Source organism: Dama dama, chromosome 14 (assembly GCF_033118175.1).
Source record: "Dama dama isolate Ldn47 chromosome 14, ASM3311817v1, whole genome shotgun sequence".
NCBI lineage: Eukaryota > Metazoa > Chordata > Mammalia > Artiodactyla > Cervidae > Dama > Dama dama.
In genome coordinates this window covers 76,520,338-76,542,160 of record NC_083694.1, presented here as the reverse complement: position 1 = coordinate 76,542,160, position 21,823 = coordinate 76,520,338, and the positions used below count along the sequence as shown (strand labels likewise).

Here is a 21,823-nt window from a genome sequence, read left to right as displayed (position 1 = left end):
CTCGCCTGACCCACATCCCGCCCCACCTCAACTTCGCTGCCTGGGAAGCCCCAGGCCCCATCCGTCACGCGCTCCTCACCCGCTCTGCTATCGACCTGGCCCCGTCTCAGCTGAGGCTGTCCTGCCATGATCCCTGGGGGCCTCTGAGCCCAGTGGCCTGAGTCGCCTCCTCCAGGCTCAGTGGCCCTTCCCACGCCAGCAGATCCAGGGCGGGACCGGCTGAAGCCACACACCAGCAGCCGGCACCAGGGGACAGTGAGCGGCCAGGCCGCCATCTGCTCTCCTGGTCTGGCCCCTGGGGTCACAGCCAGGCTTTGTGTCCTGGCCCGAAATCTCCTGCAATTTAGGAACTGCTTTTCCTACGGCTTCCCTTAACTCGAATACTTCAGTGGGCAACTTGTAAGCTCAAAAGTCCTTCAAACAGGACAGAATTTGCTTGCGGGGATGCCTGGGAGAGGGCTCTGGCACCCGAGGCCCCACAGGAAAAGCCTGGCAGGTTCCTGGCACCCATGGCCTGCCTGTGTGCAGCCTCCAGGGACCGTGCTAAGGCAGGATGGACTCAGAGCGCAGGCGGCCGTCACTGCAGCTGCCACAGCTGGCCTGCCTCAGACGCTCTGCCCTTGCAGACGAGGTGAAGCCACCTCCCCGAGCTTACAGCAGAGGAGGGACGAGAATGCAGAGATGGTGTCCTCAGCCCTGAGGGCCTGTGCTGCCCCCGCAGGGAGCGGGGCAGCCTCTCCACGGCCCCTGTCAGGCAGGTGCCCCTCACACGTCACCCTGAGGTCACCCTGGGCGTGCATCCCCCCGAGAAGGGTGAGTACAGGGCCTTCGTGTGTGTGATGAGTGAGTGCAAAGGGGTGGGCGGCGTGGTGCTGCCTTCCGCACCCTGCCCAGGCAGCCCCGATGGGCACCAAGGGCTCCCCCCGAGGACAGCAGCACCAGATGCCCAGACCCCAGGGCCAGGTGGGCCAAGACCCCTCGGGTCCCTCTCAGACCCCCATGCTGGAGGGAGGGCTCTGCTGTGCTGGGCAAACCCCCCCTGCCACAACCTTCCCTAGTGGAGCAGGCAGGCGCTCAGCACCTCTCCGTCGCTTGCTGACCGAGCTCCTGGTGGGGCAGCCCAGAGCGGGGCCTGCCTCTCTGGGGGCGCCCAGCCCAGCCCAGCCCTCCTGGCTCCGTCCAGCAGCTCCAGGCTTGCACGTGTGGTGGTGGGTGGGGGTGGCCGGCCAGGGCCTCCTGGTCCCGCTGCCCCCAGCTCCAGGCGGGCATGGGGCCAGCCATGTGAGACCCCCTGCAAGAGGCGGGCCAGTCTGGGCTCACAGGCAGGGCCCCAAGGCCCTTCCGTCCCTGGCCCCAGGACACGGGACGGGAGCCTCCCTCAGGACCAGGCCCACAGGGGGGCTGGGGCAAAGCGGGTGTGGGGTGTCGCTGACTCCAGAGAAACCCAAGCAGGCACCTGAGAGCAGGGTTCTAACCTAAGTCTAGTGATGGGAAAACGTGTGGACCACACACACACTTACGCACACACACACGTACACCCCACACATACACACACCCTCAGCCACACACAGCATGCAGGCTGGCTCCGGCTGCTTTGGTCTAGACTCAGCTCAGCATCCCCCCGGCCCACTGAGGGCAGGGGAGCAGAGAACCGGGTTTGGGGGCAGGTGTGCAGGGCTGTGGCCGCAGAGGCTGCTGGCAGACCAATGCCTGCCCTCCTTGGGCCCCTGCAGCCAAAACATTCTCCTCAAGCCATTCAGTCTCCACTGAAAAGCAAAGCCTCCAGAAGGAATTATTTTTAAGGTATTATTGGTCACACCTGAGTGAATGAGTTTATCATCTCTTTCCTGAGAGTGGGGAGAGGGCACAGGACAGCTTGGCTACAGCAGCAGGTGTGGCATGAAGGGGAGTGAGGCAGGGCCTGGGAGGGGTTGGCACAGCTCCTCCAGCCTGGCAAGCGGCGCAGGGACGGTGGGGGCCAGCCGGGGAGAGGTGCACAAAGACACTGGTGCGACCCGACGGCCCCGGAGGAAGAGGAAGAACAGGAGTCCACGTAGACAGGGTGGCAAGGTTGTGTGCAGACACGCAGTGCCCGCAGCCGGCCAAGGCACGGGGCACGCCTGCCTGCTCCAGAGGGGTGGGGAGGATGCTGGCCAGTGTCCTCCTGGGTCCAGGGCGGGAAGCGGGCGGGAGAGGTGACCACCATGGCTGCTGGCCTGAGACTGGCTCCTCACACCTGCGGGACCAAGGGCGGTTAGGATGAGGGGTTTCCCAGGGCAGTGCAGGGATGCCCCCTTTTCCCCAGGCCCCCTGCGCTGGGCAAAGCCCAGGCTTGCAGTGGAGGAGTCGGCGCCTGCCAGCCCGAATTCTCTAGAAACAGCCACCCCAGCCCCTGGGCCCACGCTCACCTCGGCACCCAGCGGGGGCTCTGGCTTCTTCCTCCACTGGGACCTCCTGCCGGCTGCCGACTCCCTCTGCATCTCCTGGTTCTGGGTGTTGGGACAGAGACCGGGCTCAGGCTACCGCAGAGCCCCCGGGCTCACCCCATCCTCTCCGTGCTCTGACCCGCAGGCTTCCCCACGCTGTCCCGCGTGCAAGCTGTCCCTCCCCTGACGGGTCATCCCGCTATGCGAGGCCTGCAGGGAGACCGGGGTGGGGGCGGGGCAGAGGGGCGCGGTACCTGAGGGCCCTGCTGTGCTGACTCCTGGGTCCTGCTGATCCACAGGTTGAGCCGCGACGTCACCACCCCTGAGAGCTGCAAGTTCTCCTGAGAAGAGAGCTTCCACCTTGGGGCTGGGCTGGCATCTCCAGAGGGCCCCCCTCACCACATCTGCACAGCTCAGGCCATGGGACCCTCCCCAACAGCTGTGTGTACAGCTGGGCTGGGAGCTCAGCGACAGGCATGGCCAGGCCCTCGAGTCCACCAGATGGATGCAGGAAAGCATGGAGCTGTCCTGCAGACCCCAGGCTCAGCGGCCTGCAGACACCTGGCAGGCCAGAGCCACTTACCTTGCGGCTGGAGGCTGGGCCTTCTCGGCTCTGGCCCACCAGCTCTTTCTCAAAGAGGTGGCGCTTGCTGGCGACATCCACGGGAGCCACGAGGAACTCAGTGCGGGATGGGCTTGCACACCTGACAGACTCTGATCTCTGGGAGCAGAGAGCACAGGCCACTGACCCTGGAGGGTGAGGCCCCAGCACGCCCAGCACACTCCAGGGACTGGCCCGCTCACCTGTATAGCCGAGTGGTATCGCTCTAGCTTTGGGCCTAATTTGACTGAGCTGGCCGGGAGCCTCACGCTGGCGCTGCAGGGCAGGAAGACAGGGCGAGACAAAGCCGGTGAGGCTCTGCCCACCCACGGGACACTGGGCCTGCCCCTGCACCCCACCTCACTCTGGCAAAGAGAATACGGTCTCCATATATAGACTGAGGGGTCTCCCTGTCCTCCTGAGACATGTTCCATTCAGCAGGACGCCCCCCAGGCCAGAAACAGCTGCTGTCCCTGCCCCATGGAGTCAGTCCTGCCTCAGACGCTGCTCCCCTCTCTCCACCTTCCACCCCACCCCCAGTCCCCAGGGCCCCCATCCCAGATCAACCCCATGCTGCTCTCAGGCACAAGCAGCATGAAAGGCTCATGACCAGGGTCTGATGCCCTCCTGACCCTGGCACCCCCACCCTGCTCCCCATGCTGCCATGCAAGCTGGCTGGCCTCTACATGGGCTCCAATCCAAGCCCTCACCCCGCTCTCTCACAGAGCTCTCCCCACCTCACGCCCCCTGATGCCCGCCGCCCCGTGCCCTCGCCCCGCTCTCTCACAGAGCTCTCCCCACCTCACGCCCCCTGATGCCTTCCACCCTGTACCCTCACCCCACTTTCACAGGCTGAGTTCCCCTGTCCACAAGGGGCTCCCGGCCCTCGGTTCCCATTCTGAACCCCCAGCACCTCCGTGCCCCATGGTTCTTGCACGTCTCATTCTGATGCAAGGGCAGCGACTCCCTCATCCACTGTGTGCCCCACGCCCCCTGGCCTCGCCCAGGACCACTGGCCTCAGAGACAGTCTTGGGGCAGACAGTGCGGCCTGCGTGCATGAATCCCCAGTGCTTGACTCAAACGATCCTGGCACACCCACTCCCCCCAGGGTACCCCCGTGGCTCAGGACGGCCCCTCCCGCCCACCCCCTCCAGGCAGCCGGACCCTCCCATTGCTGCACCTCGGGCCTCAGCCCCACGTCAGACAAGCCCTGGGGCCCCCAGGCCCTGACCTGCGGGTTAAGGCCACCTCTGAGCCGTCTCTCCGGGGGCTCATCTGGAAGGAGAAGGAAGGCGCCAGTGAGCGGGGTCCATGGCAGCCACGGCCTCCACAAGGAAGGACTCAGCTCTCAGAACGCAGCCCGCCCTGGGGTCTGCCCCCGGTCTATACAGACCCCAGCCACACCCCATGAAAGGCCCACCTCTGGCCTGGGGCACAGCCCCTCCCATCAAGCCAGGTCAGCAGCCCCGCCTTGAGGCTCCCCAGATCTTCTTGGGGTGCCTCCTGCCTGCCTCCCCACTGCCCCAAGCCCTGTATGGAGGGGCCCTTGGCAGCCAGGCTCACCCGGAAGGAGATGGTGCGGGGGCTGGAGCGTTGCAGGGCGCTGCTGAAGGTGGGCGAGGCCCGTGTTGGTGATGGGGCCTCGGCCTCAGCCTCCGTGCAGGGGGTCCTCACCTGGACAGAGCAGGGGGCAAGTCATGCGGGAGGACGGGCAGCCTGGAGCCCCTGTGGGCCCAGCTCACCCCAGCAGCCACAGGGCAGGGGCAGCACTCTGGTCCTCTGCTCCCACCTGCTGCCTGGGCTGTGGGGGTGCGGCCACAGGCCCAGGGCCAGGCCAGGAAACAGGGCTTCTGAGGGCAGGGGGCTTCTAGAAGCATCTGAGGCTTCCCTGGGGTCTGGGCCTGGGATGAGAGTGTTGTGTGGGTGCCAGGTGAGACCCCAGCCCAGTCCCCTGTCCTGCAGGCGGCAGAGCAGGCGAGGAGAGGAGACACAGCTGGGGCTGGCCTGGAGGGAGGAGGACAGGAGACAGGGAGGCAGCCAGAGACACTGGGAGGACAGGAGACAGGAGGACAGGAGACGGGGAGGCAGCCAGAGATGTTGGGAGGACAGGGAGGCGGGGGGCACCGCACACCTGCAGAATGACGGGCGGGAGGCCGCACGCCCGGGGCAGAGGCCCTGCCGAGGACTCGGGATCCTTCTCAGGTCCAGCGTCCCGCTGCCTCCCGGGGCTGGATGGGCGCCCCACTGAGGCTGGGTGCTCCCAGGCCTGGGGCCGTGCTGGGGCCACGGCCCTGCCTGGGGCCAGCTGTGTCTCGGGGGCCGGGGTCTTCTCGAAGATGGTGGCTTTCTCAGACACCAGTCTCTTCTCCGAGATGCTGGCTTTGTCTAAAACAGCCCTCTTTCCTGAGACAGCTCTCTCCTCCAGCACAGCGATCTTCTGGGACACGGAGCATTTACTGGGGCTGGGGGTCTCAGGGTCCAGGCTTGCTTCCGGCTCAAGTGTCTTCCCCGCAGCAGACAGCTTCTCGGAGCCCGCAGGCGCCCTGCCCGCCAGGCTCCCCTCCTCCGCGGAGCTGCACTCCGGGCTCAGTCTCTGGCCGGGCGGCAACTGCACCTGCTCCTCAGGCACCGGGGGAGGCTGCCTGGCCTCCTCCTGGGCTTCCCGGCACCTCTGCCTCCGCTCCTGCCGCGTCCTCAGGACAGCCCGGACGTCCTCCTCATCTCTGGGGTCTGGGGCCAGTGGCTGGGGCCCCTCTGCTTCCTCCACACTCAGCAGTCTGAGTCGGGAGGGAGATGGTGGGAGACAGTCAGTGGCAGGAGAGACCCTAGGAGCACCCGACCCAGGGGGACGCCTCAGGGCACCTGATGCCCTCCCAACCCCTCGAGCCACTGTCCCTTAAATTAGGATCGCTTTCATGCTTTACCCATCAGGCTTCCGAGGTATCATCTGAACAAAGCACAAGAGGCTTAAAAAAAATTATAAACACCTGTAAGGTGCAACCACTCCATGCTCAACTAACACCTCTCCTGTGTCAGGCCCTGCTGCTTACAGATGAGGAGCAGAGATGGGCAGGGAGCTGGCCCAAGTCACACGGGGACGGGCAGGGAGCTGGGAGTGGAGCCCAGGCCTCCGCAGCCACATGGGTGCAGCACAGGCCGCACACCCCGCGGCCCCCTCTCCAGGAGCCAGGGAGGCACACACGAGGCTGCCCCAAACCGAGCCTGCAGCAGAGAGGCCCCTCCTGTGCCTCCATCCGCCCGCCCGTGGCTTGGGTGAGTTCGCTCGCTCGCTGAGCCCGCTGCCAGATCTGCGAACTGGGCTCATTCAGAGGCGAGAGGAGACGCACCCCCTGAGTGGGCCCTGTCCCCACGGACAGGTGTGTCAGGGCGCTCAGCCTCGGGGCTGGTGGTCAGGCCAGTGGTGCCTCCTTCCCGTCAGAAACCACTGGGGTCCACTAGCGGGAAAGGGCCAGGCTGAAGGGGCATGGTCAGCCCAGGGCCCGACAAGCCCCAGGCCCTGCCCCGGTGCATGAGCCGCACACTCTCTGACCACTGCCCACACGTGAGGCGGGTTAGCACCCTCTCAGGAGCATGGAAGGATGAGCTACGCTTATAAAATGCCCAGCAAGAGTGGCCCAGCTCACCCACACTGGTCCAGACTGCTGTCCTGACCAGGGTGGGGCCTGCAGAAGGTCAGCCCGCTCTCCGGGCAGGGGTGGCTGGTCTATCCTCACTGGGATCCCACCTCCCACCCGCACCTCTCGGGGGCCGGTGGGTCCTCATCCCGGGCGGGCAGGTCCTCGTCGTCCGCGGCGAAGCTCAGGTTCCGGTGTCGCCGCCGGCGTTCTCGCTCCTGTTCCTCCTCATCCTCCAGGGTCCACTGCCGGGTCAGGCTGGGGGGTACAGGGGTCAGTGAGGCCTCAGGGTGATGCCCAGAGTGTCCCCGTGGCTGACATTGGGGGGAGGGGTGGCGGGCCAGACTTCACCCTGAACCCCCACTGGAACTGGGGGTCTACTTGCCTGGGCCCCCTGCACCCCCACTGCAATGGGGATCCACCACCCTGGGTGCCCCTGCACCCCCACTGGAACGGGGGCCCACCTGCCTGGACACTCCACACCCCCACTGGAATGGGGGTCCACCCACCTGGGCACACCCCGTGCCCCCACTGGAACAGAGGTCTGCCCACCTGGCCCCCCGCACCCCCACTGGAATGGGGGTCCACCCACCTGGGTGGCCCCCACACCCCCACTGGAATGGGGGTCCACCTGCCTGGGTGCCCAGGGACATGGCAGGGTGGGTGTCCTTGGCCCGAAGGAGGCAGGTGAACCTGGCAGAGCCCAGCTTTGATCTGAGGCTCTTAGCTGAACAGTTACTGAGAAACATTCCAGCTCCCCAGCTCCCCTGGGACATCCCATTCCCCCAGACAGAGATCCCAGATGAACCAGCCATCCCTAAAGGGGAACCCAGCATCACTTCCCTTACCACCTAGGCGTTCCGTCAGCCTCCTTCACCTCCGAAAACCAGCCTCCCCGTGTGCAGCAGCAAGGGGCACAGCCTGCCTCTGGCCCCCGGTCACTCTCCCAGCCTTAGTCACTCACAGTCACTCTCCCAGCCTTAGTCACTCACAGTCACTCATAGTCACTCTCCCAGCCATAGTCACTCACAGTCACTCACACCAGTCACTCTCCCAGCCATAGTCACTCACATCAGTCACTGTCCCAGCCATAGTCACTCACAGTCACTCTCCCAGCCATAGTCACTCACAGTCACTCACACCAGTCACTCTCCCAGCGACAGTCACTCACAGTCACCCAGTCACTCTCCCAGCCATAGTCACTCACAGTCACTCACACCAGTCACTCTCCCAGCCTTAGTCACTCACAGTCACTCACACCAGTCACTCTCCCAGCCTTAGTCACTCACAGTCACTCACACCAGTCACTCTCCCAGCCATAGTCACTCACAGTCACTCAGTCACTGTCCCAGCCATAGTCACTCACAGTCACTCATAGTCACTCTCCCAGCCATAGTCACTCACAGTCACTCACACCAGTCACTCTCCCAGCCATAGTCACTCACAGTCACTCAGTCACTGTCCCAGCCATAGTCACTCACAGTCACTCATAGTCACTCTCCCAGCCGTAGTCACTCACAGTCACTCACACCAGTCACTCTCCCAGCCGTAGTCACTCACAGTCACTCACACCAGTCACTCTCCCAGCGACAGTCACTCACAGTCACCCAGTCACTCTCCCAGCCATAGTCACTCACAGTCACTCACACCAGTCACTCTCCCAGCCTTAGTCACTCACAGTCACTCACACCAGTCACTCTCCCAGCCATAGTCACTCACAGTCACTCAGTCACTGTCCCAGCCATAGTCACTCACAGTCACTCATAGTCACTCTCCCAGCCATAGTCACTCACAGTCACTCACACCAGTCACTCTCCCAGCCATAGTCACTCACAGTCACTCAGTCACTGTCCCAGCCATAGTCACTCACAGTCACTCATAGTCACTCTCCCAGCCATAGTCACTCACAGTCACTCACACCAGTCACTCTCCCAGCCATAGTCACTCACAGTCACTCATAGTCACTCTCCCAGCCGTAGTCACTCACAGTCACTCACACCAGTCACTCTCCCAGCCATAGTCACTCACAGTCACTCAGTCACTGTCCCAGCCATACTCACTCACAGTCACTCATAGTCACTCTCCCAGCCATAGTCACTCACAGTCACTCACACCAGTCACTCTCCCAGCGACAGTCACTCAGTCACCCAGTCACTCTCCCAGCCATAGTCACTCACAGTCACTCACACCAGTCACTCTCCCAGCCATAGTCACTCACAGTCACTCATAGTCACTCTCCCAGCCATAGTCACTCACAGTCACTCACACCAGTCACTCTCCCAGCCATAGTCACTCACAGTCACTCAGTCACTGTCCCAGCCATACTCACTCACAGTCACTCATAGTCACTCTCCCAGCCATAGTCACTCACAGTCACTCACACCAGTCACTCTCCCAGCCTTAGTCACTCACATCAGTCACTGTCCCAGCCATAGTCACTCACACCAGTCACTCTCCCAGCCTTAGTCACTCACAGTCACTCACACCAGTCACTCTCCCAGCCATAGTCACTCACAGTCACTCACACCAGTCACTCTCCCAGCCTTAGTCACTCACATCAGTCACTGTCCCAGCCATAGTCACTCACACCAGTCACTCTCCCAGCCATAGTCACTCGCAGTCACTCACACCAGTCACTCTCCCAGCCATAGTCACTCACAGTCACTCACACCAGTCACTCTCCCAGCCTTAGTCACTCACAGTCACTCACACCACTCTCCCAGCCTTAGTCACTCACACCAGTCACTCTCCCAGCCTTAGTCACTCGCAGTCACTCACACCAGTCACTCTCCCAGCCATAGTCACTCACATCAGTCACTGTCCCAGCCATAGTCACTCACACCAGTCACTCTCCCAGCCATAGTCACTCGCAGTCACTCACACCAGTCACTCTCCCAGCCATAGTCACTCACAGTCACTCACACCAGTCACTCTCCCAGCCTTAGTCACTCACAGTCACTCACACCACTCTCCCAGCCTTAGTCACTCACATCAGTCACTGTCCCAGCCATAGTCACTCACAGTCACTCATAGTCACTCTCCCAGCCTTAGTCACTCGCAGTCACTCACACCAGTCACTCTCCCAGCCTTAGTCACTCACATCAGTCACTGTCCCAGCCATAGTCACTCACACCAGTCACTCTCCCAGCCACAGTCACTCACAGTCACTCACACCAGTCACTCTCCCAGCCATAGTCACTCACATCAGTCACTGTCCCAGCCATAGTCACTCACAGTCACTCATAGTCACTCTCCCAGCCTTAGTCACTCGCAGTCACTCACACCAGTCACTCTCCCAGCCATAGTCACTCACATCAGTCACTGTCCCAGCCATAGTCACTCACAGTCACTCATAGTCACTCTCCCAGCCTTAGTCACTCGCAGTCACTCACACCAGTCACTCTCCCAGCCTTAGTCACTCACATCAGTCACTGTCCCAGCCATAGTCACTCACAGTCACTCATAGTCACTCTCCCAGCCATAGTCACTCACAGTCACTCACACCAGTCACTCTCCCAGCCTTAGTCACTCACAGTCACTCATAGTCACTCTCCCAGCCATAGTCACTCACAGTCACTCACACCAGTCACTCTCCCAGCCATAGTCACTCACAGTCACTCACACCAGTCACTCTCCCAGCCTTAGTCACTCACAGTCACTCACACCACTCTCCCAGCCTTAGTCACTCACATCAGTCACTGTCCCAGCCATAGTCACTCACACCAGTCACTCTCCCAGCCTTAGTCACTCGCAGTCACTCACACCAGTCACTCTCCCAGCCATAGTCACTCACATCAGTCACTGTCCCAGCCATAGTCACTCACAGTCACTCATAGTCACTCTCCCAGCCTTAGTCACTCGCAGTCACTCACACCAGTCACTCTCCCAGCCTTAGTCACTCACAGTCACTCAATCACTCTCCCAGCCATAGTCACTCACAGTCACTCATAGTCACTCTCTGAGCCATAGTGACTCTCATACCGGACCCTGTCAGAGCCACCCCCCAGAACCCCCCTTCCACCATCCCGCCTCCAGCACCCTGCCCCAGCCTCCCACCAGTCATCCTCACCCACCTGCCCACACACCTACCTCCCCCCAGCGCCCCACCCCTATTCTAGTCAAAGAGCAAAGAATCTCTGAGGAACCGAGCTGGGCCAGCCTCCCACTGTGAACTGTGGGGTCACAGATCCACCCGCCAAACACCGAAAAAGGGAGGTGAGCCCCGGCCTGCACCGGGAGGGGAAGGGCTGGACTTCAGAGGGGGACAGGAGAGCCTGGAGGCCAGAGGCAGAGCCTGCAGGGAGGGGGGTCGGGGGCGGGGCCGGCGGGGAGGGGGGCCAGGGGCGGGGACCACGGGGAGCGAGGCCGAGCTTCCCCTGGAGAAGCTCCAGGCCGTGTGGGCCGTGGGCACCTTCCAGCACTGTCTGGGCCCCGATCAGAAGGGTCCGGGGAAGGCCGCCCTCTTGCCTCCTGGCATCACTGCAGGGTAGTAAGGCCCCCGCCTGGTCAGCACCCAAACCTGTTCCCCAGCCTCTCCGCTGCCCTGTTTCTACCGTGGCCTTGCCTGCCTCTACAGAGTCTCATGTGCAACCACGGAAGAAGTATCACAAGAGGAGCAGGCATGTTTCCAGGGGGAAACCCACAAATTTTATCAACTGAATGACATATAAAACCTATTTAAGAAGCTTCCTAAAGGAAAGAGCCCCCCGACCCTGGGGAGACTTCTGCAGGGCCAGGTCAGACAGCCTGCTTGATCCTCCCACCTAAGGGGGGGGTCACTTCCCTGCACCTCCCCAGTCCTCCTCCCTAAAAGGGGCAGGAGCCACACCACCACCCTGACCTCTTCATTCAGGCGCAGTGTCATGTTTACTGACCTGGTGTTTGGTAAACTCACGTTTTTTGAGCAGGGTCTACACACAAGCGGGTTCCAGGGCTCCCCCACTCGTGAACAAAAGGACAGGAGGGACCAAGAACAAGGGGCAGCAGCGCTGGAGGGGACAGAGCTCCAAGGAGCAGGGTGTGCTGGCGGAGTGTGAGCCCAGGCCTGCCAGGATGTGCAGTGGGGGGACGCTGGACTCAGCAGAAGGGGTGCCAGGGTAGGTGCTTGGGGACCAAGGAGACGCGGGTTCACTCCGTGTGTGGGGAGCCACTAGGAGACTTAAGTGATGGATCTGGGACACAATTTGAAGGCAGAGTCCACTGGGTTTGCTGGGGGGCTGGATGGGGATGGGGGGCCAGCGAGGAAACGAGAAAAATGAAGGAAAGCAGGCTTGAGCAGCTCCTGTGATGCTTTTAGAAGGCTGGGGGCCATCGGAGAGGGAGGGGTTCAGTGAGATATCTGCAGCAGTGGTGGGGGGAGGGGGGCAGGAAGACATGAAGGGTGAGGAGACACTCACTCAACGGAGGAGGGAGGAGCCAGCCTGGCGGACCGCAGGAAGGGGCCCGCTGAGGCAATGCTGGGCAAAGAGGCTCCCAGACCCTTAGAAAGAGCCCGACTAGACAAGAGACAACCAGGGGGCTCCAGAAGGGGGAGCTGGTGATGCCCAGCATCTGAGAAGGGTTAACAAGTAGCAGTATCAGAGATTTGCAAACAAAGTGTGGAGACTTGTCCCACGGGGAGAGAAAAGGCCATAGGACAGGGAGCATCCACCACGGTGCCCAGAACACTCGTGCCACCAAACATGGCGCCAGGTACAGGGGGCAGGGCGCTCCTCCTCGCGGGGTTACCAGATCTCTGCCTGACATGTGGGAGCACAAAGGGGCAGCACACCCTAGGCCCCACACTGGCACTTGCCCACACCTGGCCGTCAGGCTCACTGGCAGTGCAGACCTCAGCACCCCTGCCTGTCAGGGCTGGACTACCCCCAAGTGGGTGGGAAGGGCTCCAGCCCAGGCCCCACGGCCTTGATCACGGGGTGGAAACCGGACCACCCCAGGCTTCTGCCCTCACTCACTCCACGGGAACCCACGGCCCCTCCAACCAGGCCCTGATGCACTTGTCCAGATGATAAAGGCCCCCTGCATGTGGCTTCCCCTGGGTTCACATGGTCAGCCCTCCCCCTGTGGACCCTCCCTCGAGTCCACAGTTTGCGGTTGGCCATGCACTGCAGAGATGAGGGACCACCCCCGACAGGGAGACTGGCCCACAAAGCCGGGACTCCCCCACACACCTGTGGCCAGGCAGGGATGGAACGCCCAGGATTCCTTGGGCCTGAGCAAGCCTGTTCCCACGCAGGCTGCTCAGCCCTCAGGGGAGCTGCTGGTTTGTCAGTGGAGCCTGGGTCAGACAGCGTGTGATCTGTTGGAGCCTAGTCTCAGGGAAGTGACTCACCCCAGACAGCTCCTTGCCTGGAGGGTGTCAGCCCAGGCGCCCTGGAGTGACCCCCAGCTGTACATCAAGACCCCACTGCTCACCTTGGTGATGTGGTCACCCACCCAACCACACCTCCCAGCCCAAGAGAAACGTTATCTCCACCAAACAAAGAGCTACCCTTCTTAGGAGAAGGAAAGGGAAAGAAGGACAGGAGGGGTGGAGGTCAGGCTCCCAGGGGGGCAGGTGAAGCCCCAGCAATGAATATACAGTACCCAAAGGCCCAGGGCAGTGCCAAAGAATGTTCAAACTTCTGGACAATTGCATTCATTTCACATGCTGCTAAGGTTATGTTCAAAATCCTTCCAGTTAGGCTTCAACAGGACGTGAACTGTGAACTTCCAGATTGCGAAACTGGGTTTAGAAAAGGCAGAGGAACCAGAGATCAAATTGCCAACATCTGCTGGATCATAGAGAAAGAAAGGGAATTCCAGAAAAACATCTACTTCTGCTTCATTGACTACGATAAAGCCTTTGACTGTGTAGATCACAACAATCTGTGGAAAATTCTCTAAGAGATTGGAATACCAGACCACGATGTTACCTGCCTCCTGAGAAACCTGTATGCAGGTCAAGAAGCAACAGTTACAACCTGACATGGAACAAAGGACTGGTTCAAAGTTGGGAAAGGAGTACAACAAGGCTGTATATTATCACCCTTATAACTTAAATGCAGACTATAACTTACATGTCTGTAACTTACATGCAGACTACATCATGCAAAATGCAGCTGGATGAATCTGAAGCTGGAATCAAGATTGCGGGGAGAAATATCAACAACCTCAGATATGCAGATGATACCATTCTTAGGGCAGAAAGTGAAGAGGAACTAAAGAGCCTCTAGATGAGGATAAAAGAGGAGTGAAAAAAACTGGCTTAAAACTCAACATTCAAAAAACTAAAATCATGGCATACAGTCCCATAACTTCATGGCAAATAGATGGGGAAAAGGTGGAAGGAGAGACAGATTTTGTTTTCTTGGGCTCCAAAATCACTATGGACGGTGACTGCAGCCATGAAATTAAAAGATGCTTGCTCCTTAGAAGGAAAGCTATAACAAACCTAGATAGTGCATTGAAAAACAAAGACATCACTTTGCCAACAAAGGTCCATATAGTCAAAGTTATGATTTTTCCAGCAGTCATGTACGGATGTGAGAGTTGGACCATAAAGAAGGCTGAGCACCAAAAAATTGATGCCTTTGAATTATGGTGCTGGAGAAGACTCTTGAGAGTCTCTTGGACAGCAAGGAAATCAAACCAGTCCATCCTGAAGGGAATCAACCCTGAATATTCATTGAAAGGACCAATGTTGAAGCTGAAGCTCCAATACTTTGGCCACCTGATGGGAAGAGCCAACTTATTGAAAAATATCCTGATGCTGGGAAAGATTGAAGGTGGGAGGAGAAGGAACGACAGAGGATGAGATGGTTGGATGCCATCACCAACTCAACAGACGTGAGTTTGAGTAAGCTCCAGGAGTTGGTGATGGACAGGGAAGCCTGGCCTCCTGCGGTCCATGGGGTCACAAAGACATGACTAAGGGACTGAACAACAACAAAGGGCCCAGAGCAGTGCTCAGCACTCAGAAGCACACATGTTTGGTGAATACAGTGACCAGAAAACCAATAAATAAAGGAAGCAGTAAGGGCTCTGACATGTGCCTAGACAGCACCGGGTGCTCACAAGCGCGACTGACAAGAGGCCCCCACAACCTTGAGGAATGCAGGGGTGGGGGGTCACCTCCATTCTGCAGATGAGGCTTCCAAGGCTCGCAGGATCAGCCACGTACCCAAGGCAGGATGGCCAGTAAAAGAAGGAGCCAAGGTTCCCAGCCACGGCAGCCTGTTAACCACAAGGCCCCGTGCCAGGAAGGATGCCCGGGGAGGCTCCACCTTCTCAGGAGCCCAGGAGCTGAGCAGTCAGAGGGAGTGGGGTGCCTGGGAGGGGCCAGAAGGTGTAGGACTCCCCAGCCCGGTTTGAGCTCCGGCGCAGCCTGGGGAAGCAGGTTTGGGGAGACCCAGTGGCCAACAGTTTGTCCTTTAGAGCACCACAGTCAGTGCACGCCGACACCCGGGGGTGCCAGCCACAGCCACCAGCTGAAGCCCCAGCAGCCACCCCCGCCCCACCCCCCACCACCTAGCCGGCACTGGGACACGCAGCCCTCTCCACTCCAGGCAGGCCTGCCAACCCCCACGCTCCATCCTTAGAGGAAGGGATCTCCTATTCCCTTCTGTGTTTCAGGAAACTACCTGCCCGCTGTGCATGGGAGAGCCGGTTCAGCTCCCTCCCCCAGACCCTTCTTCCTGAGTCTGCCCTGCCCATGGTCAGCAGCTGAGGGCAGGGGTGTCCCTGCGGTCAGGTTGACCAGCAAAACCCTTCCTTTCTAAGGGAATTGCACAAAGAAGTCCTCTGTGCAGCAGGTCAGGGCTCAGCTGCCTGGGGAGGGTTAGCAGGGGAGGGCACAGTGGCCACCCCAGGGCATTCCGTGGAGGCCCAGGCTCAAAGGACAGGATGTGCAGACCTTGGGAGGGGAAGAGGGGGTGCAGGCCTGACACCAAGCCCTGTGACCTGGGGCTGGTGTGCTGCGGGAGAGGAGCTGGCCTCCCCATGAGAGGGGCCGCTGTGGGTGGTCAGTGAGGTCCCCTCCAGCCCTGACGGTCTAAGGAGAGGTGCCAAGGAGAACCAGGTGGCTTGGGAGGTGGCAGGGCTGCAGGAGGCCAGGCAGGGCAATGATTAACCCCCAACCGCTCTGTCCTGGGCACCCGACCCACCCTTGCTCCCTGCGGACAGGGCCCCCCTCCCCCCCTCCACCACCTCATGGGCAGGAGAGGGCCAGGCACCAGGCACCTATCCAGGGCTGGACGTCTGCATTTCAACCTGGCACCAAGGATGGGGGGCCTGCTGGCCCTCCGCTGCCCACCTGGGCCTGCCTGGAGCCACGCTCCTCACCCCCTCCTCAGCACCCCCCACCCTTGACTGGGAAGCTTGGTTGACAGTGACTCACAGCCCTTCCCTCTGCCAGCTGGGGCTTGTTCCCAGGAGCAGGGCGGAGGGTCCCGGCTCCAGCTGCCTCCTGGGCGAGCACTGCCAACAGCTGCAGCTGCCCAGGGCGCTGAGGAGGCAGGGCAGCTTCCCCAGGACACTCAAGTCCACCCCTGCAGACACAGGAACCCGGGGCCTCTGAGCAGAGGGCCAGTGAAGACCAGATCCTGCACTGTCGTCCTCAATGGACATCTGAGCAGACGCGAATGCCCAAGGCCCAAATGGCAACGTCAGAACCTCCCACCCACCCAGACTTCTCAGCACTATGCACTATGCAGGGCCCACACGTGCGTGTGCACACACATCCGAACACAGACAGGCCCCGCCTGGAAGCAAAAGACACTCCCACATCAGGCCCACATGCAGAGTCCAAGACCTTGACCGCCAGCCCCACCCTCTGCACAGACCCTCCCTGGGTGTGACTGGCCTCTGAGACGCTGGGCCCCCATCCAGAGCACCAAGCACCTCCTTTCTTGGGGCGTATCCTCCCCTCTCCAGACCCCACAGGCCTCTGCTGCAGAGCAGTGAGGACAGAGAGTCCAGGGGGACCCCAGCCCTGGGGGGGTGCTGCCATGGGGGGGGGGGGTCCCTGGAGCTTGGGGCCCTTGGGGGGTGGGGGGGAGGGGAGGGTCAAGGTCCTGATGGGCAGAGCTGCCCACACCTGCAGAGGCAGACTGGCCTCCCCACCCAAACACCCACCTGGGGCCAATTTCTACCAGCAAGAGCCTTCAGGTCAAAGAGTAGGGACCCAACTCCTGCCCATCCACTACATGGGCCTCAGTTTTCTGGGGGTGGTGTTGGGCGGGGGGCCAGGAGATGCTCTTGGGGAGACCCTAAGAGAAGTTCAGAGGTCACCAATCTCATGGGGCTGCTGCCTCCTGGACACCCACCCCCCAGGCTTCTCTGACCTGACTAGCTGTCCAGCAGACAAGGATGAGACACCCAGGCCCTGGACCCTTTGAAGGCCCCACTGGTGAGTGAAGACTGAAGGGCAGAGAGGGGAGTGCCAAGCGTGAGCTCTCCCAGCCCCGACAGCACCCCAAAACGCTGTGCCCAGAACCTGAGCCTCATCCCTGGAAAGGCACCTGCCCCGCTTGGCCTACTCACTGACCCTCTGAGGCGGTGCGGCGGCCTTCTCCCGGAGGGGCCTCTCAGACTCTCCAGAGACTGACACAGGCAGTCAGGGGCGGCTGGAAGCTGAGACTTGGCCGTTTACCTCCGGAAGCCTCCCCAGCCCCCAGAGCGGCGTCTCCGGGCTGGACAGCCCTCAGCAGGCAGCCTGCTCGGGCCTGCGTCCCCAAGGAGCAAGGAGGTCCGGAACCACGGGCGCTGTGCGGCGTGGCCCCGACCCTGTGGCCCCCGGAGCAGTCAGGACCCCGGCTCACCTGGACAGAGCGGCCCAGCTCTTCCTGCTGACCGACATGCCGCCGGACCGCCGCGCGTCCCGTCCGCTCCGCGCCGCCCCGCGCCCCGCCCGCGGTGCAGGTAGGCTCACCTGGCCTCTTATCCCAGGCCGCGCCCTGCGCAGCCGCAGCCGCGCAGCCGCGCCGCCTGCCGCCTCGGATTGGCCTGTGGGTGGGGGCGTCGTGGACAGAGCCTCCCCGATCCCCACCCCGGCCTCCCGGCCCCGCGCCCTAGACCGGTCGCACTGAGGGACAGACGGACGGATGGACCGGCGGACGGGCGCCCAGGCCGCGCGGGGCGGGGCGGCCGCCCAGGGTGGGGACCGAGACTTCCTGCTCCGAACCTGTCGAACCAGCCCGCCGGGCCGCCCCCTCCCGCGGGTGCCCGACTGGCAGTGGGGTGCCCCGGGTCAAGCCCGCTCTCCGCCCGCCGACCGGCTCGACCACGCGAAACCCAGCTGGGAAGCGGGTGGGCAGGCGCACATCTTGGGTCCAGAGCCAGAGCTCTTCCCAGGAGTGCGCGGGGCGCGGAAAACTGCGGGCACGCCCCTCCAGAAAGAAGAGCCGGGATTCCTTCTGCACACGGAGCGCTCACGGCTCCGAAGAAGCCAAGGCTTCGGAGGCGCGCTCGGACTTTGGGCTGGCGGGGCAGGGGGTTGAACCCGGCCGGCTTTCCCCCAGGGCACAGCGAACAGGGGACTAGAGCGGAAGTTCTGGAGCGAGTGAGGTACCACCTGGCTCCCTTTAGGTGCACGTCCGGTTGCGCGCGCCTCCCATGCTACAGGACCTCAGGGGACCAGGGAGGGTCAGTGCCTAGCAGGGGAATCTTGTCTTCCCTGGGCATCAGACTGTTGCGGCTCCCAGAGGAAGGAGGTGCAACCCCCTGCACCAGTAGGAGAAGACGGGGGTAGGAGGGCTGGAAATGACGCGGCCTGCTGGGTCTCGCTGGCCAGCCTGGCCCCCTTGGGGCGCTGATCCGGAGCTGGGGGTCTCTACAGTGCCTCCCAGCTCTGAGATCCCCAGTGAAGGGCAAGCCTGCTGCTGAGCAAAAAGCCTGGGCACACAAGGCAGCCCCTTCCCCAAACACCCCCTCCTCCAGGGAGTCCTCCTTCTTGGCTAGAGGAGCTGAACGACTTTCAAAGAATGAGAGCTGGAGACCAGGCTTTGGGCGCTGGCATGGATGAGCCATGTGACCTGGGGCCAGTCACCTGTTTCCTCTGCTGGGTAGTAGAAATGACACTTTACCCAGCTTCCTTCCAGGTTGTGGGGGTCAAATGAGTCTGCTGCTGAATGCGGGTGAACCTGAGGTGAGCAGTGAGAGCTGCCCAGGTCCATGCGAGGCCAAGGCAGGCCAGGCCACTGACTCCTCCAGGGAGAGAGGAAGTGGGGGTGGCAACAACCCGGCCCCTGTGTGCTGGGACTCGGGGCCACCCCTTCCGGGGTGCCTGCTGTCCCCAGGGACCCAGAAAATGTCCTTCCCTTGGTTTTTCAACTGAGAAAGAAAAGTAACCCTTGTCATTGGAAGCCCAGCCCTTCCAGGGACACTCTGTGAAGCCAGCAGTTTGGAGTGTCTCCAAAAGTTCAAACTCCACCACCGGTGCTATGGACACAAAACCGAAAGACATGGAAGGCTGGTGTGCAGATCCCTCCAGAGGTGCAGGAAAGTGAGCTTTGTGTGTGTTAGGGCCCTGCAGTCTGCTGAGGGCAGACCCTTTCTGCGTCCCGGGCACTCGCTCTGCGTGTGCAGCACCAGTGCTGCAGTAACCAGTGTCACCGGCTCGGTGGCTGCAGAGCTCAGGTGTTTATATTCTCACAGTTCCGAGGGCTGTGGTCCCTCAGCGGACCACACTCCCCCAGAGACCCTGGGGCAGGATCCGTCCTGCGTCCTCCTGATGCCGGTGGTTGCGGCAGCTCTGGGCCTGCGGCTGCGTGACTCCATGTCTGCCTTCAGAGGCCCGGGGAGCCATGCCGGCCTCTCTGCACCCGCGTCCAAAGTCCCCCTTCTATCAGGACACCAGTCCCTGCCCAGGGCCCACCCTGATCATATCTGCAGAGGCCGGCACTCACAGCTGGCAGGGCTTAGGGGTTGCCCGCGTCTTTGTGGGAGAACACAGTTCCTGTTGCAGTCAGCAAACGGTGTTGGCTTGCAGTGATTCAAAGATGCTGGGGACTCGGTTCCTGACTCCAAAACACTCCCACTCAGGCAGTGGAGAGGCACACACACATGTGCTCCTAAACTTTAATTTGCACAGACACGCACAAGCGTACCTACTCACATGTATGCACTCCTCCGTGATGCATACAGCATGCTGTGGTCGCGACTGGCTGAGACGGAGGGGACACACACATACCTGTGGCTGATTCACATTGATGTATGGCAGAAACCAACATGATATTGTAAAGCAATTATCCTCCAGTGGAAATAAATTTTTTAAAAGACAGGCTGTGATGAAAATCGAAATTGTGTCATCAGGAGAGATTAAGTCTAACGGAGGGACTGGGGCACCTTGAAGGGCAAGGACACCCGGGTTGGGCTTGAAGGCTGAGTGAAACAAATTCACTTGTCAGAGAAGGTGGCAACAGACCGGCTACAAGACGGGGTGCAAATGAAGATGCAGGGGTGCAAGCGGGAGGCGGTAAGGCAAGGAGAGGCGCTCCTGTCACAGCTTGGCTGTGACCCCGCAGAACAGGGAGGGCCTGAAATGAAAAGGTGAACAACCTCTGAGTGGGAAAACCCCTGAGACTTTGCGAGTCAAGAGGTCAGGTTGAAGAGGGGAGGCCACCGCGGAGGGGTTACTTTTAAGTCTATAAAAGAAAGAAGGGGCTTGAGCACGGGCAGCCCAGAGGAGGGGCAGCGGCAGCAGTGGAGCTCCAGAAGGCCGAGCGGTCACAGGGCTGGCCATAGGTGGGGGGCAAGGCCGGGCGCCCCCACCCCCACAGCTGTAGTAGGGGCAATGAGGGCAGGTGTCCCAGGGGCCTGAGGCTCGGCATCTTGAGACCCAGGGCCTGAGAGTGCACAACATGGGGCTGTCCACAGCCCGTGAGGTCAGCAGCACCCCTAGCCAACCTGCTGGACGGGGAGGCCCTGAGACAGCAGGGAGCTGCCCAGCACGGGCTCGGGACACAGCCCCCGGGGCACGTGCAGGCAGGGGGAGAGGGGACACTCACGAGGCAGGGACGGTGTTCCACTCATCCGTGCCATGCAGTGCCCTGACACTCGAGCGTCCTGAGGAGAGGGGGATGCCTCCTTCACCCGTGTCTAGGCTTGGAGAACTGCAGTAACTTCCTTTGGGAAGGAGACCAGGAAACCCCAGAGGCCCAAGATCGCCTCCATTAGCCAGGGGACTGGGTCGGGTCTCTCAGCACCCAGGACCCATCTTCTCCAGGCTCGGGGTGGCCCTGACGGTAAGTTGCTGCGAGAGCATCTGTGCCACAACCCAGCGAGGGCTGAGGGCTGCCGGCCCAGCACTGTGACCGCAGCACCAACAGGACACAGAGCAGCACTGGTTACAGTCGCAAAATTCTGGAGACCACCCAGAGGTCTGTTCACAGGAAAATGGGGGAGTAAATGTTGGTATTTTGTTGTTTTCTTCTTTTACTACAATCTCTGCCTCTGATGAACTTCAAAGCAGAAAGCATTTATGTCAAACTGACAAACAAATACAATGTATTGTTTCAGGAACCAGAAACACAAAGTACCAGGGGAGTGAAACACACAAGCTGAGGATGTGTTTGCCTTTGGGGAGAGAAAGGGCTGTGGTTGGGAAGGGACACACAGGGGCTTCAAAAGCATTTGCGATCACCTGGTTTTTTTAATGGAAGTATAGTTGATTTGCAGTATCGTGTTAGTTTCAGATATACAGCAAAATGATTCAGTTACACATATATATATATAATAATTATTTTCTTATTTTCTGATTATTTTCCGCTCTACATTATTATAAGATATTGAACTGCAATCCCCTAGTTCATAAAATTAGAGGTTGGTGCAGGTTGGTGTGAGCCTGCAGTGGCCACTTCTCCTGGGGAGAATCCAAGAAGACAGGGCTTCTCAGCCCAGGAACCCCTGCTCCAGGAAGGAAGTTTTCAAGACTCCACAGCCAGTGGGAGGGGGAGCCCCTTTCTCTTCCCCTCCCAAGGAAGATGTCAGGCTCTGGAATTCCCAGCCCCCAACTCCTGTCTACACAGGACATAAGGAAACTTCTTTTTCCCCAGGAGCCAGAGTGGAGACTGGTGGGCTCCAGGCCAGGAAGGTTGTGAGTCAGCCTGATGTGTCAGTTCCCAAATGAGAGCTAAGACCCACACCCTAAAGAATCCAGGGCAGTGGTTCCCTGACTTTGGAT

General features: G+C 60.6%; 1 protein-coding gene across 1 annotated transcript; it reads right to left on the bottom strand.

The window, feature by feature from the left end:
• Nucleotides 1-1,792: 1,792 nt before the first annotated feature.
• Nucleotides 1,793-17,863, bottom strand: LAD1 (ladinin 1). The gene is made up of 10 exons (XM_061161155.1): nucleotides 17,463-17,863; nucleotides 6,787-6,921; nucleotides 5,160-5,805; nucleotides 4,592-4,702; nucleotides 4,260-4,303; nucleotides 3,231-3,303; nucleotides 3,010-3,147; nucleotides 2,681-2,767; nucleotides 2,409-2,489; nucleotides 1,793-2,236 (listed from the first exon to the last, which is right to left on the bottom strand). The coding sequence occupies exons 1-10, from the start codon at nucleotides 17,498-17,500 to the stop codon at nucleotides 2,231-2,233; spliced, it is 1,359 nt and encodes a 452-aa protein (XP_061017138.1). The 5' UTR covers nucleotides 17,501-17,863; the 3' UTR covers nucleotides 1,793-2,230.
• Between the last annotated feature and the right edge of the window lie 3,960 nt (nucleotides 17,864-21,823).